Source organism: Lepidochelys kempii, chromosome 5, assembly GCF_965140285.1.
Source record: "Lepidochelys kempii isolate rLepKem1 chromosome 5, rLepKem1.hap1, whole genome shotgun sequence".
NCBI lineage: Eukaryota > Metazoa > Chordata > Testudines > Cheloniidae > Lepidochelys > Lepidochelys kempii.
This window is the reverse complement of record NC_136384.1, coordinates 109,191,651-109,210,127: the sequence shown is the minus strand read 5'-3', so window position 1 is coordinate 109,210,127 and position 18,477 is coordinate 109,191,651. Positions and strand designations below refer to the sequence as shown.

The following is an 18,477-nucleotide window of genomic DNA, read 5'->3' as shown; positions in this document are numbered from 1 at the left end:
GGTGTAGTCTGTGCAAGATACGAAATGAAATGTGTTCACTATGGTTAACCCCGAGTTTGCCTCATCACTTCTGGCATAAGTGCGCGCTCTAAACTTGCTTGTCACTTTTACATACGGCCCTTACAAGGAAGAAGACGTGACTTGGTCAAACACTGATGCTTTGAGCACACCCTGAAAGTGCAACTAGCCACCAGAATGCATGTAGATAGGTTTCTTTGGAGGGTTAATGTGTTGGGCTCTCGCTGTTTCCTTTGACATTACCTGTCTTGTACGAGCCCCCCCTCCCTTTCCCCCTTCCTCTGGCTTGTAAATTTATGGGAATTGCAGCTGGTAGACTTGGCAAGCTCTCCTCATTAAGAGCCCTCTTTGAAAATGGGCTGTGTTTGAGCATTTCCCTAATGAGGACAGGACGGGGTTAAAAAGTGACCATTTCATGGTTGACTTGAACCTGCCTACTTTTCTTGATGTGCCGTTGTGAATAACTGACGTGAATAACTCCCCACTTTGGGAAAGGAAAAGTCACTGGTCCCTTCAGGACAATCTAGACTAGAGAGGCTCTCAATGCCGAAACACAGTGAAGGTTTAAACTCCAGGCTGCTTGCAGGAGCTGGCACTGATCAGGCGCTTCGTCAGCTCCTCGTTCCCCTTTGTGTCACCCGCAGCAGCAGCAGCGCGCATGGGGTGGGTGCCCCCCCGCGATCTGCAGCGCCTCACACCGCCCTCCCTACAGGAGGAGAACTAAGTTTCATTCACGACATTCCTGGAGCAAGAAACTCGTCCTCGGGCTTCAGCTTCCTAGTAAAGCTGGTTTGGAAGATTGAAACCAGACTTTGCTACCGCGGGCCCCATCCTCCAGATTGTTTGATGCCCTTCGAGATGCTGCTTGCACCCCACTGGGCACGCCAGGGGAGAAAGCCGGGCGGGGGGAAGCTGGCCTGACCTCCCCCCATCGCATAGCCTGTAAGGAAAGGAGCCTGCCCCGCAGACTACCCCGGTCCCCGAGGGCGTGTGCTGCTCAGGCTGCGACGGCAAGGCGGAGGGATGGGGGCCACGTGTAAGGGGCTCCCTGGCAGGGAGGCAAAAAGCAGCCCAGAGCAGGAGGCCCCATTGCACGGTGAGCGAAAGCCTAGCAGCCCCTCGGGTTTTAGGTGCACAGGGCAGTAACACTGAGAAACACAACCAGAGACAGAGAGAGAGAGAGACAGGGCTGCAGGCTGCACATGCTGGCCGTGCAAAGAAAAAGAAACCCCCGGCTTCCACCGCCGCTCTTGGTTGGGCTGAATGAGTGGCGATGTGGCGAAGTTTCACGCTTTTCGCTTCCCGCCCAGGCCCCCGCCTCTCCTCGCGCAGCGGCTCCTCCTGGGCTGGTAGGGCAGAGGCCAGAGCAGGGAGCCAGGCTCCCGCAGCCCCAGCCCCTTGCTATCTCCCTGTGGGGGAATTTTCCACTGGGCACTTCCCAGGACAAGCAGAGAGAAGTGGGTTTATAACTGCCAATGCTCTGGAATAGCTGCTGCAATAATCGCTGTTCCAACCCCCCCCCCCACTCTCCCCAAAACCTTCTTTCACCAGAAGGGAGGGGAAAATTAGGCATGTTTGTAAAATGCGCTGGATTCTTCTACAGTGGTAGATGATTGATGAAGAGAAGGGCGGGAGGCGGGGGAGGGGGGTAAAGATCTGGTGGAAAAAAGGAATGTGTTTGCAGGAGGAGGAGTGTACGCGATGATTGTGTAATTAAATAATTAAAAACAATCCTCAAGTCTCATTTGGGGAAGCGAACTGGAAGGGGGTCCCCAGGGTGTAACCGATGGATTTTCCAACTTCCAAGTTTTGCAGCAAGCGAGAGAGGGAGCAAATGGGGAGGGAGAGAGGGAGAGATTTATCGTTTTGAATTTTCGAGAGATCATTTTTATTATAGTGGGCGTTTGGAAAGCAGCCTCTTAACATTGCCCACATTAGAGAGAGAGAGAGGGAGGGAGTGGATAGGCAGAGAGAGGCACAGGCTGCTGCGAGAGAAGCCCGGAGATTGCGCGCTGCGAAGCATTTCCCAGCCTTGGGGGACTCACACTCTCACTCTCTCTCTCACATACGCACATGGTCTCTTCCTTGCAAAGTTTCGCCTGCGATTACTCCGGGACTTTCCTGCTCCGCTCCGGGCTGTAACCTTGAACTTTGGTAGCGTGGTGACAGTACAACCACCGCCGCCGCCACCAACATCTTAAAAAAGCAAACAGCAAAACCCTCCCGTCCACCGCCCCCACCCCGAAAAAACCCTTCATCCGAAAACCAGCAGCAGAAGCAGCAAAAGCGCCGCAGACAACAAGAGGGTTAAAAGTGTAGATTGGATTTCACCCCGGGAAATCTAGCACACGGAGTGAACTTGAATCTTTGGCTATTTAAGGAGGACTGGGGTTTGCTGTGAAGTTGTGGTGATCCAGGGCAGAATCCCGTCCTGATTGATTTCATCTTCCTTGAGTTCTCAGATGTCTAAAATGAATAGATGAAATTATTCCCTTTTGAGGCTTTTCTTAGGGGCTCTCCGGGAAGTGTGTTCTCAAAGCGAAGTCATGATGTATTCTCCCATCTGTCTCACTCAGGTACAGATGCGTTTTGATTTTATATTTTATATTTTTTATTATATATATATAACCACATATAATATGGTTCTCAGTGAGTCATGCTAATAGTAGTAACGGCTTAAAGCATAATTATAGCTGCTTGTCAGGGTCCAAACTCCTGTTGCAAAAGAGAACAGTAGAGAACAAACTGTACAAGGCCATTCGGAGGATTCGTTGAAAGTGCCATCCCTAGAAAAATACTGCTAAATTGTTGCATAAAAAGCCAAAGGTAAAAAACAATATAAATTAATATAATTAAAAAGCGGGTTTGAAAAGTACTGATTAGACTAGAGAACATTGATCTGCTGTCTTTTCTGCTCTCCTGTTTACTCACTCAATGTCTAATAAAAGGGTTTAAGAGGAAAAGTGTTATTTTTAATTGAACATTGACTGATGTAAAAGTAATACTGTTCAACGCTGAATTAATAATCTATAGTCTGCCAAAAGTATGAGGTTGATTAGAGTGAGAATGACCAAACTACAGGATATTTTCTTATTTGACTGTCTAGGGACATAACATTTTTCTTGTTTAATTTTGGTGTTTTATAATTTTATAAATCAGCATGCAACTTCAAAAGCAAAAATGATCTTTTATATAAATTGCACTTATAGTTATTGTCATGCTTTGGTGGTAACTGACTTTTTGGGTCTTATAAGAAAAACAAGCAATAATTGTCTGTGCTGCATGCAAGATTATATGTTTTGAGAAATTGTGGACAAACTGTGCAATATTGTTTCAAGTAGGGGAGATACAGAGAGTAGATTTTGGAAAACCCAGGGTTTTATGAAGATATTTAAAACGTGGTGAAGGAAACAGAATACGGATCTACAGTTCTTTTGAAACTGTTACTTTCTGCTGTTTAAAATAACACATCAGCAGTTACCACAGAGTATATTTATTATCACTTTAACAAGAAATACATATATTGGTGCTAGAGCATATTCCAAAGAGTAAACTACCTCTAATGCTATGGGATAGTTTTCAGCAGTTTTTGTAAAAGTCTGCCTTAGGAGGATGTGATGTAAACTGAATGACTGATAGCTGCTTGCGTCCACATTGGTGCAACACATAACTGAATAAAAGTGAGAAAGTAAATCTAGTGTTATATTATTGTAAATCTAATATTTAATGCAGTTATATTTGTACAGAGGACACATAATTATGATTTCAATTATTTGACAATTGAAAACATTGTGATTTAAAAGGACTGAAGCATTCAGAAATTGTGAATGAAGATGAAAACAAAGATAAGGCTTATTCATTGATTGGATACAGTCCTGTAGCTTTTTGGCTGACACATTTTTTATTGTTTATATTTTGTTTGGCATCTATGTGTGATTGACTTAGATATGGATATTTTCAGCAACGTCAACTAAACTGGAAAAGAATATTAAGTTTTTTTTGTAGTTTAAAAATAAATAATTATATCATTACATATAGATTGCATTAAGTACAGAAGATATGCATATATTTTTACAGGTAAGTACCTAGGAATTACTTCTGGTGTAATCCATGTTTAGTAGATTCCCCCCACCCCCCATCAGCTGTTCTCTCTTAAAAAAAAATATTGACAAGCTAATGGGTCTTCTGTACATGAGTGTATCTCTAAGACTAATACTAATGAAATAAAATAGTTTTTACATTATATTAAAGTAATAGGGCAAATTCTCACTCCCACCTGTAATATAGTGAGCGGATAAGGTCTTTTGCTATTTCCAGGTCTTATGACATTTTTTTCATATGTTTGGTTTACATCTTTTTTTTGGACTCTATATTAAAATGCTTCTATTTATGTGTTTATAAAACTTAATTTATGGGATTTATGCAAGCATAAATAAAAGAGCATTATCTTGCTCTGATGTATCAAGAACTTGCTTATAAAATATAGCCCTTTCCAATCATGCTATATCATATGACTATTTAAATAGGCAAATTCAGTAATATACATTGGGAGTACAACTGTAGCCGTTCTGATTTTCTTTATTTGTAAAAGTTTCTATCCTCCGTTTGAAATGATTGAAATTTATTTACTAATTCCCCTCCTCTTGCCTCTAATTTGAAGGTGAGGTTTACATGCTTTGTCTTCTCTTATTTTTTTTAAAAGTAGAATATCACTGAATCCAATATGAAGTTGTGATTAACAGTTTGAAAAAACCTGTATAAAATTATTTTAATTTCTACTGTACCCACTATTTGTATGATCGTCTGGACATATTTTGACTCTAGTGCTGTGTGCTCATCATAAAATATTCTGTTAAAACTTGTAAGCACAGATCAAAATAGAATACCTGATTGGATACAGCACTTTACAAAAGTTGTAGTTCAGTTTGTGAGGATATAGTGTTGTAGCCTCTTTTTAGAGTAGATCTGAAATCTAAAAGTAGGTTTGTTAAGCCAATACTTGGCAATTGGGAACACTTCCCATCATCAGTTCAAAGGAGACAAAATACCTGTAAGTTAGTATACAGACATCACATACAATGTATTTCCCCCACTCTCTATTCTCGTGTTGGAATGAATATAAACTCCAATTTCTCTCTCTTGCCCGAGACATGATAGGATGCAGTTACCGCATGCCTTTAAATGCTCAGGCTCTTGTGATATATTTAACACGGTTTATTTTTATATTGCTAGAAAATATTGTTTAGTTATAGGGAAAAATAATAAAAATCCATACAGTGAAATTGTGAATGCTAAATTTTCTATGTGTAATTGCTAGACTTTTGCCTCATTTACTGTATCATAGTTCTCTAATTTGAATTTAGATGGATTGATATGAAATTTAGGAAGAGGTAAGGTGAGGGGAAAGGAGAAGGGAAATACATTTCTCTTGTAAACTACTCTGAAAAAAGCTTGGCCTATCTGTCAGCATTATGTTGTGATTACAGTGTAGGTCTTTGTTCATTTATTTGCAAACTATATACATATTTCAGAATAACCTCCATGTTAGTTTAAATTGTTGGTGCATATTGGTTCACCTGAACCATTTGTTACGACACTTGAAAATCTTACCTTCATAAATCACTTTAGTGCAAGAGCAGTTGTGATTCACATGGGTAAGTGCCACATAAAAATCATTTTTTCAATATTGTCTCTACCAATGTTAGGGAGAAAAATCAAATTTAGTAGATGGCTTTTTAGGAGGTTTAGCGGGGAATGTGTATGATTAATAGCAAATCTCCATTTAGGATAATTTTTATGGGGCGCTTCTTGTCAAGTAATGTTTCATTTGAAAGGAATCCAGATGCACAATGAATCTCTCAAAGATATTTGATAATACTGCTTTACAGTAGGACATAACTTGCTGCTTTTCTACTTTGTATTTTTCTTGAACATATATTTTATAATTACAGTATTTGATGATATTGCAAAACAAAACCCTGGTCATAATACAAAAAATAAAGTTTCTCTTTTTATAGAGAAAAATTAAACTATTAGAGTGTCAGAACTGAAATTTATGAACCGTATATAAAATGACTTATGGTTTTGGATACTATTGGATATTATTGTTAATATTCAATATGGTACCTAAAAGAAAAGTCAAACCTAAAAAGTTCATGATGTCCTTAATACCCCCACCCCCAACTGCTCGATATACAATATTTTATGTATTTTAAACTATAAGCACTGCAGCCTACTTTAAATGTAGAGGAAATTATAGTATTTGGGACAAAAGGATTCCCCCCCACTGTAGCCCCCTCCCCACAGAAGTTACAGGTTTCAAAATTGGTAATAAAATTAATTAGAAATGTTATATGTTAAACGTTTTTTACTACATATGTTAAAATCAAAATGTTATTAAACGACTTTCTTTAAGATAACTTTCTGAGGAGAAAACATAAACTTTCTGTAGTAGTTCTATTGAGAGGAAAAAGCATGGCATCAGAAAGTGTATGGCGATAGGGAAGTCTTATCGTGGGCTGTGGTTGCTCAGTGCAGTACTGCCTTCCCACACAAAGAACAGATTGTGGTTTAACTCTTTGCCTGGCCTAGTTTTGTGTGCCAGTATAGTATCAGAAATGTTCAATTCTCTACTGGAAACTACTGAACAGTTTAATCACTTCCTTCATGTTTCACACTGTAATAAAACCATTTGCATTCTCTACTGTTCAATTTGGGTTCAGATTTTTTTTCTTGTGAAGGTGATGTTTGGCCATACGTGCAACTGTGGTCACAACTTTTTTTTTTTTTTTGGAAGGGGGAAATAGGGGTGCAAAAGCAAATCTTAACATTTTAACATTCAGAATACTCTGAAATTGCTTTTAAATTTGAAGTTTTTAATACTAAAAGCTCAGTCTGTAGTCCAATAGGTTGCCAAGAAAATATTGTGAACTCTATAATTATGAAGCCATTAGTTATTCTTCTGTCATTTTTACCTAATGGAGTTAATCATCCCACTGATTAAATATGTCATTCCATTTCTATCAGTGTAACTAAAATATTAGTTTATATACTCTATTCTTGTGTATAATCACATAAAGAAAGCTAAGTTGTGGTATGATTGTATTACATTATTCAGTGTGATGCATAACCACTGCATAGTGCCTAAAAACAGAAACACCTACAAAATAAAAAATAGAGAGACACCCCCATAATCTTTCCCTTCAAAACCAAAACATAGTAATGTTTGGTAGAGGGTTTTGGCTATGTTAAGTTAGTGGAATAATTACATTCATATTTGTTAACAGAGGTAGACAGTACTTTGGGGGAAAGTCCTATTTGGGCATGAACAAGTATGGAGGATGCTACTTAAGAGAGGCAAAATGAATGAATGAATGAATTGCTGTGTGACATACTTGTACATTACATTTAGGCTTTACTCCTTTAATGCATTACACACTGTAACGAGGTAGAAGATATGAACCTGCAGGTAAAGCCACATGCCAGGAAAGGATATTTTAAAAATGTGAATAAATTGCATGGATTTCACAAAAGTAGTGTTTGACCAGTGGTGTACTCCTAATGTCACCCTGCCACAGCACACAGAAACACAAAGAATGCAAAGTTTGTGCCAAGTTGCTATTTTTCATTGTACATCTCAGATTGATTTTTAAGGGGTTTAGAATAATTGCCACACTCATGTGATCAGTTAACAAATTAACTAACTCCGTGGGGCTTCAAATCCGATAGTAGAGCTTCTGGACGAACATTAATGTAATTTTGTTCTCAACTTCATAAACTTCTATTTTACTAAGTGTGTGTGTGTTGGGGGGGGGGGGGAAGGGAAGGAATGGGAGGGAGGCATGCAGAGCTCTAAGTACAGAAGCTTCTGTTCAGGATTTTTACATGCTGTGTCTTTTGCCCACCTTCCCTTACCGTATACTGGTTTCTCTAGTTACCACCACTGGAATGGAGCTGTTTGTGTTGGAATGTTGGACGATTGATAAGAAAATGGATCAAGTTTAATGGCGCATGCTCTTTGTGCCACCAGCAGCCTCTTGCTGAGAGCATGCTCCAAAAGCGGGAACTGTGTGGCATTACACTGAGCATGTATATGCTTTGTGTTTCTGTGCCACAGAGAAGAGAAATGAACTGTGGCATTCGCTCCTGCATTCTGAACATTTCTGCTCAGATTTTTTAAAACCGTATTGTGTCCTCTTTGTAAAATGGTACTGCTTGGCATTAGCCGATCAGTCAAATTTTTAAATGTTAGAAACAAAACATCTTGATAGCATCTCTTTTAAATGATGTAGTCTGTATAGCATTGTGAATTGAAGGGCATACAAAATAAAGCCTTCACGTGTTTCTTTCAGAGGATGAAATGTGGGGAAAATGTGATGCTCAGGATACTTCTGTCTCTTGTCTGCCAGTTTTAGTAATTACATAAAGGGGTGTTGTGCAGAAATTGTTGTAAATGTTAAGTCTATATTTTCTTCATCTTGGTTTTCACTTCAAAATGTTCAGAAACTTATCTCTCTATTGCCTTTATTATGAGAACAAATTGACTTTGAGTTTTCTTCTTTCTCCCCCGCACCTTTTTTTTCAACAGGATGAATTTCACCCGTTCATTGAGGCACTTCTACCACATGTCCGTGCAATCGCCTATACTTGGTTCAACCTTCAGGCTCGAAAACGCAAGTACTTTAAAAAACATGAGAAGCGAATGTCAAAGGATGAGGAAAGAGCAGTCAAGGATGAGCTACTTAGTGAAAAGCCTGAAATTAAACAGAAGTGGGCATCCAGGCTCCTCGCCAAACTGCGCAAAGATATCCGCCAAGAGTACCGGGAGGATTTTGTGCTCACTGTTACTGGGAAGAAGCACCCATGCTGTGTATTGTCCAATCCTGACCAGAAGGGTAAGATTAGGAGAATCGATTGCCTGCGACAGGCTGACAAAGTCTGGCGTCTGGATCTAGTCATGGTGATCCTGTTCAAAGGCATCCCCTTGGAAAGTACGGATGGAGAGCGACTCATGAAATCCCCACATTGCACAAATCCAGCACTTTGCGTCCAGCCACATCACATAACAGTATCAGTCAAGGAGCTTGATTTGTTTTTGGCATACTACGTGCAGGAGCAAGGTAGGAAGCAGATTGTTGTGTTTCTATGTTAGTATGTCAAACACTGATTCCAAGCAGCTTTTTTTCTTTTAAGGGAAGACTTCCAATGACACATTTTTCTGTGGTGTATATACAAAACTTAGGTATGTACACATTTGTAAGTCAGCATGTATACGTATACACAGATACACGTTCACTCCAACAAACATATGTGCTTGACACATGCATATGACATACATGCTGGTTTTTCTTGCAAAAGGAACAAGGATTATTTGAGTTCCTTTGAAGTTCATTTTTGTCAAAAAATGGCAATATGTTGGATATTTTTTGCAGTTAGTACTCCAGAAAATATTAATATTTTATAGGTCTGTTTTCAACATCATTAATGACATATGCTATGTATGTGTACTTGTATACATACATATGTGTGTACTTGCACAGAAACATACGTACAAAATATAAATATTTACATTTTCTTTTAATTACTTGTATTCGATGACTTGTGCTTATATTGAACAATCTGATTGCTCTGAAGAGCAACTTTAAACTTTCTCAACTGTTATAAAAATCAAACATGAAAAAGGATTTAGCAAAGAAACACTGACACAGCCCCAGAAAATATTGTTGTTATATAGTCAGAATTACAGCATGCAGTGTTTGCATTTTATTCATATTTTAATAACCACTCTTTGATTGTATGAACCACTTCAAATTACCGATATGAATTTTACTTTTCAAAGATGCTTTATTCAGATTTGCCCAAATTTTTCCATCAAAATAATATTTTCATAGTATACTGATACACATAATTTTACTTAAGAATTGTTTAAATATGGAAAATACTAGGTACACTTAAAAAAAAAAAGAGGCAGTTCAACTTAGAGATATAGGACTAAAAGGAAACCAGCTGTTCATAATGCTCTACAGATGATTCAGAAAAAGTATTTTGCTTGTTAAACTTTATGTATATAATTCATTGATAAAAGTATTCATTTGCAGGTCATCTGAATCATAGATGAATCCAAGTAGATACATGTTTTCATATTTCTGAAACCCATGAAATGCACACTCTTTCTTATAGGTCTTTTTTTAAATTCTCTTGTAATTGTACCATCCTCTAGAAGTCTTTATATTACTGATTATCCACATTAATAAAGCATTTCTTTTTTAGCTGTAAATCCAAACTGGGTAAAGTTTGAACTGCCACAGATGGTGGGCCATTTCATAACTTGGCCTGGTGGTGGGCAGAAATGGCCTGCAGAAAGGGAGATGGCAGACAGTTATCTGATGTGCTGTATATAACTAGGGGATTTAACTGAGAAATTAACTAAATGGCTTTTATTAGTAACAAAAAAAAATCCAAAAAAGTAAAATGGCACCTACCTTCATTTGGCTATAGATTTTACATACTATTTATTGTATTAATTCTGTAGAAGAACACATACAACAATAAGTTTTTAATGAACCTCTGTTCTAGAATTCATATTTAATTCCCCAAATTGTGTGTTGTGATCATATAATTTAAGTAAAGCAAATTAAATACAGTGAGTTTTGCTGGATTATTCATAATGAAAAAATATAATTCGGTAGTTGGTTCTGCTTGTTTTTTATTAGCTTATTTTTTTTCTCAGCAGTACACAGTGTATATACAACATTTGGTTGTTTTGCAGTGGTTTGATGTGGCTGCAAAACCTGGCAAAGCTGATCCAGGAAAACAAAAAGAAAAGTGTATACTGTCTGTGGTAGTTTCAAACAAAACATCTTAATGATATGTTATAACTCTCTAAATTTCTTTAGTGCAAAAAGTTCAGGAAATGACATTATGGAAATACATATAGTAAGACATAGCCTTAATACTAACACATTTTACCTGTCTATAAAATATATCTTTCTGAAAGTCAAGACTACAAGAGGAAACAAAATGGTTCAAGCAACTCTGGAACCAAGGAAACGTAGGGTCGGTATAATCTCTTAAACTTTGTCAATTTTTAAGTTGGTAGCGAGCTTTAACTTGAAATGGGGAAGCAGGATTTGGGGGACACGCGTTACTGGATTATTGGTTTGAATGAATTGACAAAATAAGTTATTTTAAGTGTCAAAATAGACACGAATAAAATAACCGTACGCTAACGTTATGACACCATTCATATTTCCAAAGATACAAGGAGTTACTAAGAAAATATACTGGAAGATAAAATTGATTAAATTATTTGTATCAAGTCACCATTGGTAGACCCTTTGTTTATTGTAAATTGTGCATCTAATTTGTATCTCACTGCGTTGTAGTAAATCTCTTGTTAACATGTGGTGGCTCTCTACTTTTGAGGAAGTCCTGTTAAGTTAACTTTGTATTTTTTTTCTTCTGTCAAGCTTTTAATCTTTCTCTTCTTTATCGAGAGCAGTTCAGTTATGGCAAATTGCAGTGTAATTGATTAAGGATGTTATGTTTTGTAAAAGATATAGCAGTTTCATTGACTGCATGCTTGTCTTCCACATGACTTTTTATTTCTTTTTTGGTATATGAAAACCTACTTAATTATGTCATATACATTAAGTATAGAAATAAAAACAATTCCAGAAAGAAATACGAAAAAAGAATAAGTAGGTGAAACAAAATAGAGGGTTTTTTGTTTTTTTTTAAATGACTAGGAGAAAACATGAGGAAGAATAGTTAGAGTGCCAATGATGGTTGCCAGTGGCACCAGGATTGGCATCAGACCTTCTTTGTTTAGCCTAGGATGCCTGTGATTTGTTGGTTGGCATCCGCATTGCAGTGTGGAGTAATGTTACAATATATTGACAATTTCCAGATCTAGAAATGTCAATATCCTTTTGGTTCTTTATAAAAGGGGTTTCTACTTCTTGTATTCCATGTTTCTTTTGAAGGAAGAAATAAAGACCCGGCCGATCAAGCGTTGTCGCTGACCAACTTTACCTGGTTCTCCTTTTTGCTCCTCTCTCAACATTCAGCTATTTTCTCCCCCTGCCTCTTATTAGCACCCTCTTCTCTTGCAGAATGTAAAAAAAAATTAGAAGGGGTTTGACACGGGTTTCAGTATTGCTGCTTTTAGTGGTTTCGGGGAAAAAAACTAAAGTTTACATTATGCTGTATACCTAGGTCATTGGAATGCTTAGCATAAAAATAATTCTTTTTAAAAACTTATTTCTCTGGTGTACTGCCTGTGTGGTATATCTGTCTATTTTTTCTGATTTAAAACAAAATTAGCAAATGCCATGATTACCATTTCTGTTGACAAAACTAGATTTTTTTTGTTATCCGATAGACAGCGTGTATCATTTGGTATGAACTACATCTCAGTCCATAAAATCATTTGGTGGTATTTGATTCAATCAGTGCAGCGCTTATGCTGTGTTTCGTTGCTACAAGAACCGCCATTTTGTTTGTCAAGTGCCAGGAGGAGGAGGGGGAAGGCAGACAATGTGCTTGATGCCAATAATGGTTGCCAGTGGCACCGAGGTTGGCATCAGACCCTCTTTGTCTAGTTGCTGAATGCCTTTGATTCGTTGGTTGGCATCCGCATTGCAGTGGGCACATTGGAAAGTTTTTGACAATCACTGAATGAAAGCTGCTGTACTTGTTTGCTGCAGTAGAACCTCAGATAATATAAAATCCTTTCCTCTTATAGATGTTTTACTTAATCCTACAACAGCTGATTTTAAAATTCGCATTGCTGTTTTTCTAAACCATAAAATATCTACAGTGATGTTTCTCATCTGCAGAATTCTTAATCCCCATGTTGTCTTTGTTAATTTTTTTCAACATAAATAAAATACAACCCTTATATTAGGTATTTCATCGCATACTGAATGAAGCACAGTGCACCTTGAGAAATGTTCTGGAAGTCTAAGAGACTTAAATAATAGTAGATGCATTAAGCGTTTTGAAGTGTTTTTTATGTGCCTGTTCCTATCACAGTGTGTTTCTCACACTAGTTATATTACCTTATGCTTACACTCTTCTCTTTCTCATGGTCTAAGAGTGATATAATCGGAGAGCTTTAACCCCAGGTACTAATCTAAATCAGGAGTTCAGGGAAGGCGCTTTAAAAATAATTTCTAAGTATAAGTGCAGCAAAAAGATACAGTTCCGCTTAGTCTGATATAATTCAGACACTCCTAAATTTCTAAGTTCTTAAAACATCAAGATGTTAGAATTCCAGCTGCACAGTTCTGTTACCAGGAAATCAACAAAAAGGCTAAATGATTTCTGTTGAAGTTTCCTAGATAGTTAGCATTAATACTGCTTTCTGGTTAACCACCATTATCTCTTTAATTAATAAGAAGGATTAGCAGTTCTACCCAAAGGGCTGCACAGAAGGAAGTCTGGCCTACGTGAGTCCCTGAATCGCCAGACTGTGTCCTGTCTGTTTGGGGGAAAGGAGGAGGCGGGGGGAACAGAAAGGGGGAAGGGAGGGTGTAGACTGAGCTTTCTCAAGAGTGGGTAGGGGAGAGCTGTATGTGTGGAAAAATGCATCTATTGCACCACTAGGAAGTTTACAGATCTCAAGAGATAGCAACTGTTGTGTGCTGGCACTTTGTACAAACCACATGACTTCAACAGTCTGCAGTTTAAACTAACTCAGGCTTACTGATTTTTGGACTGTACTTTGGACTGTTATTAAGTACATTTTCAGATAATCAGAACAGGAACACAGAAGTCCATGTGTCTCAACTGCATTGATTTGAAACAGTATTTAGTCTTTTTAACATTGACAATTATGGTTACTTTTTTTTTTAATGGTCACATCACTCTTTTAATGTGAAATATCATAGTAATCCATATGCATTGTTTTCCTATGAAAAGTGTAACTTCATTTAATAAGAAATTTTAATAATTTTAAAAAATGGCACTTCTGAGTTATAAGAGTTAACTAGTGAAATACAAGTTCAATCTTTTTATTAGGTTTTGTTTTTTAGGTAACTGACATTGAACTAAGTATACTTTGGTAATATTTTTTATTAATATTCCTAAAACTTTAGATCATAGTTAAGAATATCAAAGTGAGAATTTTTAAGTATTTAAAAAGTGCATGAAATTATTTAGGATGATTAGTTCAGTTTAGTAATAAAGTTTGAAGATATTTTATTCAGTTGAAAACTATATGCAACAATATATTGCTGCATAATGCTGGTGATATGCAGGTGCTCAAAGTGCTACATCATCCTCATACACTTAGGACCAGAGTTTGCACTTCTTGTGCACTTTGATACCTGTGTGTTCAATGAATGCAAAAATGGGCCCATAAGGAATTCACTGAATTACTACTTGTTCTAACTCCCATTACCTCGCTGGATTGGCCCATTAGTGAAAATTTAATATGGGAACATAAAGTTAAGTATTATAACCATTTTGCAGAAGGGTACACCAAGGCACAGTGGTTAAGTGACTTACTAAGTTCATACAGTAAATCAGTGTTGAACTGGGAACAGCATCGAATAGTTCCCACTAACATCTTCCTAACCACTAGATTATATGTCGTGGATTATATTATATGGAACTTCAGTCATGACATATAGCTTCACAAGGCAGTTCCAGGTTTAACTATCAGAGCCCAGGTGCCAATATGGAAGCTTGGCATCTAGGTACTGATATGGCAGACTGAACCCTTGTGTTAGTAGCAATCACACTTTTGGAACAGAGAGCCAATATGGATCAGAAGAACAAGTTTCATATTTTATCAATTCTGATTTTAAAATTGTGGTTTATCTTTAGCTAGCAGATCGTTATATTATATTTTCTTAAACATCAGTTTGCTTTGATCAATCCCAGTTTAACTGGAATTATGAAGAAAATATAATATTTAAACTGAAAAAATGCTACATGCTTCTTTTGGCATGAGAATACATACGGTACCTCATCTGTGCTGAAAAGAACAGGCATGACGTGCATTCATTGTTAAAAGATGGTTAATTAGATGTGAACATGGATGTGGTAATGTTTTCTAAATGGTTCTTGCAAATACTTTGTGCATGAAAATATAGGGAATTAAAATATTTGATAAGACTGCATGCTATTCCTGTTTTTCTGGTCTGTGTGTGTCTACTGACATTTTGGAAGGCAGAACTAAAATCGAAAATGGATGGTAATTTTTTTTTTGTTAGTTTCCCATCAAAGTGGCACTCTTGGTGGTGGTATAGGTTTGGCCAGAGAGAAGGAGGAACTTTTAAATATTTAATGATAATGTTCCTGGCATGTATGAAAGAGATGTATTTCAAGAAGGCTTCTGTTCCTCATGGCCTCAGTAGTGAAGTCATCTCCACAGGATTAAGCAACATAGTTCCTATTTAAGTCAAGGGCAGTTTTGTGGTTAAATCCTGTGGCACTATTTGAAAGTTTAGGGCATAATCTTTAACTTCTGATATCACATTAATTTCCATGGCAACAGGCCATGAAGTCAACACTGGATTATTGCCTCATGATAGGGTCAAACAAAAAAAAAAATACTCAGAATTGTGGGAAAAAAATGCCTCTTTTTAAAACATAAATAACTTTATTAATTTGTAAGGGAAATGGTTAAAATAAGAGACAAAGTCAATTTTTAAAAAAAATTCTCATTTTCCTATATGTTGAAGATGCCTATAGTTACAGTGAAGGCTTAGTTAAAACTGAATTAAACACTAATACTATTACACTTTATATTTTGAAGTATATTACAACAGAAGTGTTGTTAATTGACACACTTTAAAGGTGCATGCATTGTTTGTGCTAAAGGAGGGTAACTGAGCAACCCATCTGGTTTTTTCAGGCTAAGATGTCCAACTTTTTTTTCCCCTCAGCCCCTCCCTGTGGTGGAGGAGTAACTTGGGAAATCTCAAGGACTAGTGGTTACGCTATCGGAAGCTCTGGTTATTACAGCAGCATACCACAATGCCAAGCATAACAATTCAAGAGGCTTTCTAAAGACTTATACTCCCTTCTCAGTGGCAAGGTGGTATGTTGCTTTACAGTAATCATTTGGGTTGATGAACTTAAAATACCCTGTCAAGTTCTACTGCTAATTTAATGGAATAGGTTTAATAAACTTACATGTTGGGATGGAGAAGAAATCCCTTAACTCTGGAGATGCTTTTCCGATGCTAAGTGAATGTGAAAAAGGAAAAAAAAGCCTGTCTGATTAGCCAGGGTTTTTTAGATAGTAACAAGATGCCACTCTTCATGGTTTTACTCTATTTTTTATACCATTAGAACTTATAGAAACAGTTGCTAATAGACGTAAATAGAGGCAAAGCAATCCTAGATTTAAATTGGAGGTTTAGGTGCTCAAAGGTTAGTAAATGAGAAAAAAGTCCTATACTATTATCTTGGTCAAAGGGAAAAGCTAGTTGATTTGTGTGCGTGTATATTATATTGTTTGTGAGCAGTAAGCACTGAATAGGGTTGAGTTGCGGTCTTGCAGTATCATCTCTCTTCCTCTCCTCACCTTTTTATTAATAACTTCTTCAAACAAATGAATTTTGGACTGAAACTTTCCAAGCTTGAATTCAGCACAAAGGTGATTTTTTTACTTTTCTTTAAAAGTTTTTGAGCTGAATTGTTTTGGCCATTTTTTGAGTTGTGTGTGTTGGGGGGAAAAAAAGATTCAAATGAAGTTTTGCTTTAGTGTAAATTAGAAATGGTTAGAGTTAGAAACGTCAAACTTGACTTGATTTTTTGTTGTTGTCCTAATTGAGGTAGGAATAACCTCAATTGAGGTAGAAGTTCCTAAATTTATTATTTAGGAACTCCTAAATTTGTTCATTAGTTTTAGTGTTAGATACATTTTAAAATCAGCACTTTTTTTACATGAGCATTAGGACATTTTTTCTTTACTTCTTGTGTGTTCCATTTCCTCCTCCCCCCCCCCCCCCCGTCACTTAAAATATCAGGTACACACTGAATCACTTTAACTTTAGGCCACTCATAACTATGGAGGGCCTTAGGTAGCATTCCCATAAGAATGTAGCTAAAGGCAGCTCACCCATTAAAGCTTCCTTTTAGTCCTGAGTTGCCTTAAGCATTTTTATTGTAAAGGTGCCCTTAAAACTAAAGCATAAGGGCACCTTTGTAGCTCTCCGTGTCCTTCACTATGTAAGGATACCTTTACCGAAGATAGCTGTACAACTCTAAGGGCCTTTTAATTATTTTCACCCTTAAAAACAATGAACAGGGAAATTAAATACAAAAACTAACTGTAATGCAGTACTACTGTTGAAAAATCAAGCACACAAGTTAGGAAATTAAAAAAGTTAAGGTTTCTAATACACTATTAACTCAAGCATACTGTACATATGTAGCATTTTCCATATTATTTGCTCCTCTGTAAGAGTGCAGAATTTTTTAATTTTAATTTCTGGATATCCTAATTGTGCACATGATTCTTCAACCGTAATGCAGTATTAACATTAGTTGTTGTACTCTTCAGTCTCATTTGGGATGAATTTAAATAAATGAGAGAGAAGTATCAGCTTTTTATGCTGAACACAGTATGTTGTGATTTATTTTTTAGTCAGACATTTCTCAGTATGCTCCCAAAACTGCTTCTGTAATAAAATCCACTTATTGGAACGTTAACTATTCAGATTTATTTTTTTCTCTAAAATAGAACCAAATAAAATATGCATATTATTTAACATAGAAGTTTCAAATTCTGTAATTTAAAAGTTTTATAAATATTCATAGACAAAAATATTTGAAATTAAAAAGAAATCTTGATTTTTTGCAAACCACATTGGTCAAAAATAACATGATTTTCAGCTTGATTTCTGGGTCAAATTAGTTCATAGCAAGTTGTACAGAAACTTGTATTCAAATCTAGAAGTGCATCATATGTAGCTAAGCAACAGTATTTATAGTAGAGTCGGTTCTCCGCTTCATGTATGTGTATAACTCTCAACTAATGCCAGTGAGAAGGTTGCAAAGGTATTGAAGGGACAATTATGGTCCGGTGTCTCTGATTTAAAACTGTGAAAATGTTTTCTAGTCAGGACAACGTGTATTTTATTATTCTGACATCTGCAGTTTCTGGATGGATTACCTTAAATTTGTTATGCCATGTTAAAAGCCTTGTTTTATTACGCCAGTCTCAGCTCCTGGCCTTAGTGTCAGGAACCCTGCTACGTGATGCAACATGTCTTGTTAGGTTTAATTGACCAAAGCTGATTTGTTAAAACAAGTCATTTGTGCTGTAACTTATGCCCAGGCCAAGTTGCTACCTGAATCTCTTGACCTTGACTTGTCTGGGTCATGAAGTGGCTACGAACCGCTTGACCTTTCCATTGTTTAACAGTGCCACTGTTTCCTCTGATTCTTTTGTGGTAATAGCTGACAAGAAGGCTTCAGCCCTGACTTTACACCCCAGTG

At 37.0% G+C, this 18,477-nt stretch overlaps 1 protein-coding gene across 8 annotated transcripts in view; it reads left to right on the top strand.

Moving 5' to 3' along the window:
- NFIB (nuclear factor I B) overlaps nt 1-18,477 on the top strand; it is a 227,284-nt gene that overhangs the window by 5,582 nt on the left and 203,225 nt on the right. For 4 of the 8 annotated variants that reach the window (XR_012159114.2, XM_073345414.2, XM_073345418.2 and 1 more), the window contains exons 1-2: nt 1,713-2,594; nt 8,606-9,137. Coding sequence is in view for 7 of the 8 variants with exons in the window: in XM_073345414.2 (XP_073201515.1) it covers nt 2,565-2,594; nt 8,606-9,137 (562 nt within the window). In the remaining variant the exon portion in view is untranslated. Of the gene's footprint in view, nt 1-1,704; nt 2,595-8,083; nt 8,226-8,605; nt 9,138-18,477 lie in introns of those variants that run through there. The other 4 variants (XM_073345417.2, XM_073345412.2, XM_073345415.2 and 1 more) reach the window with 4 other exon arrangements.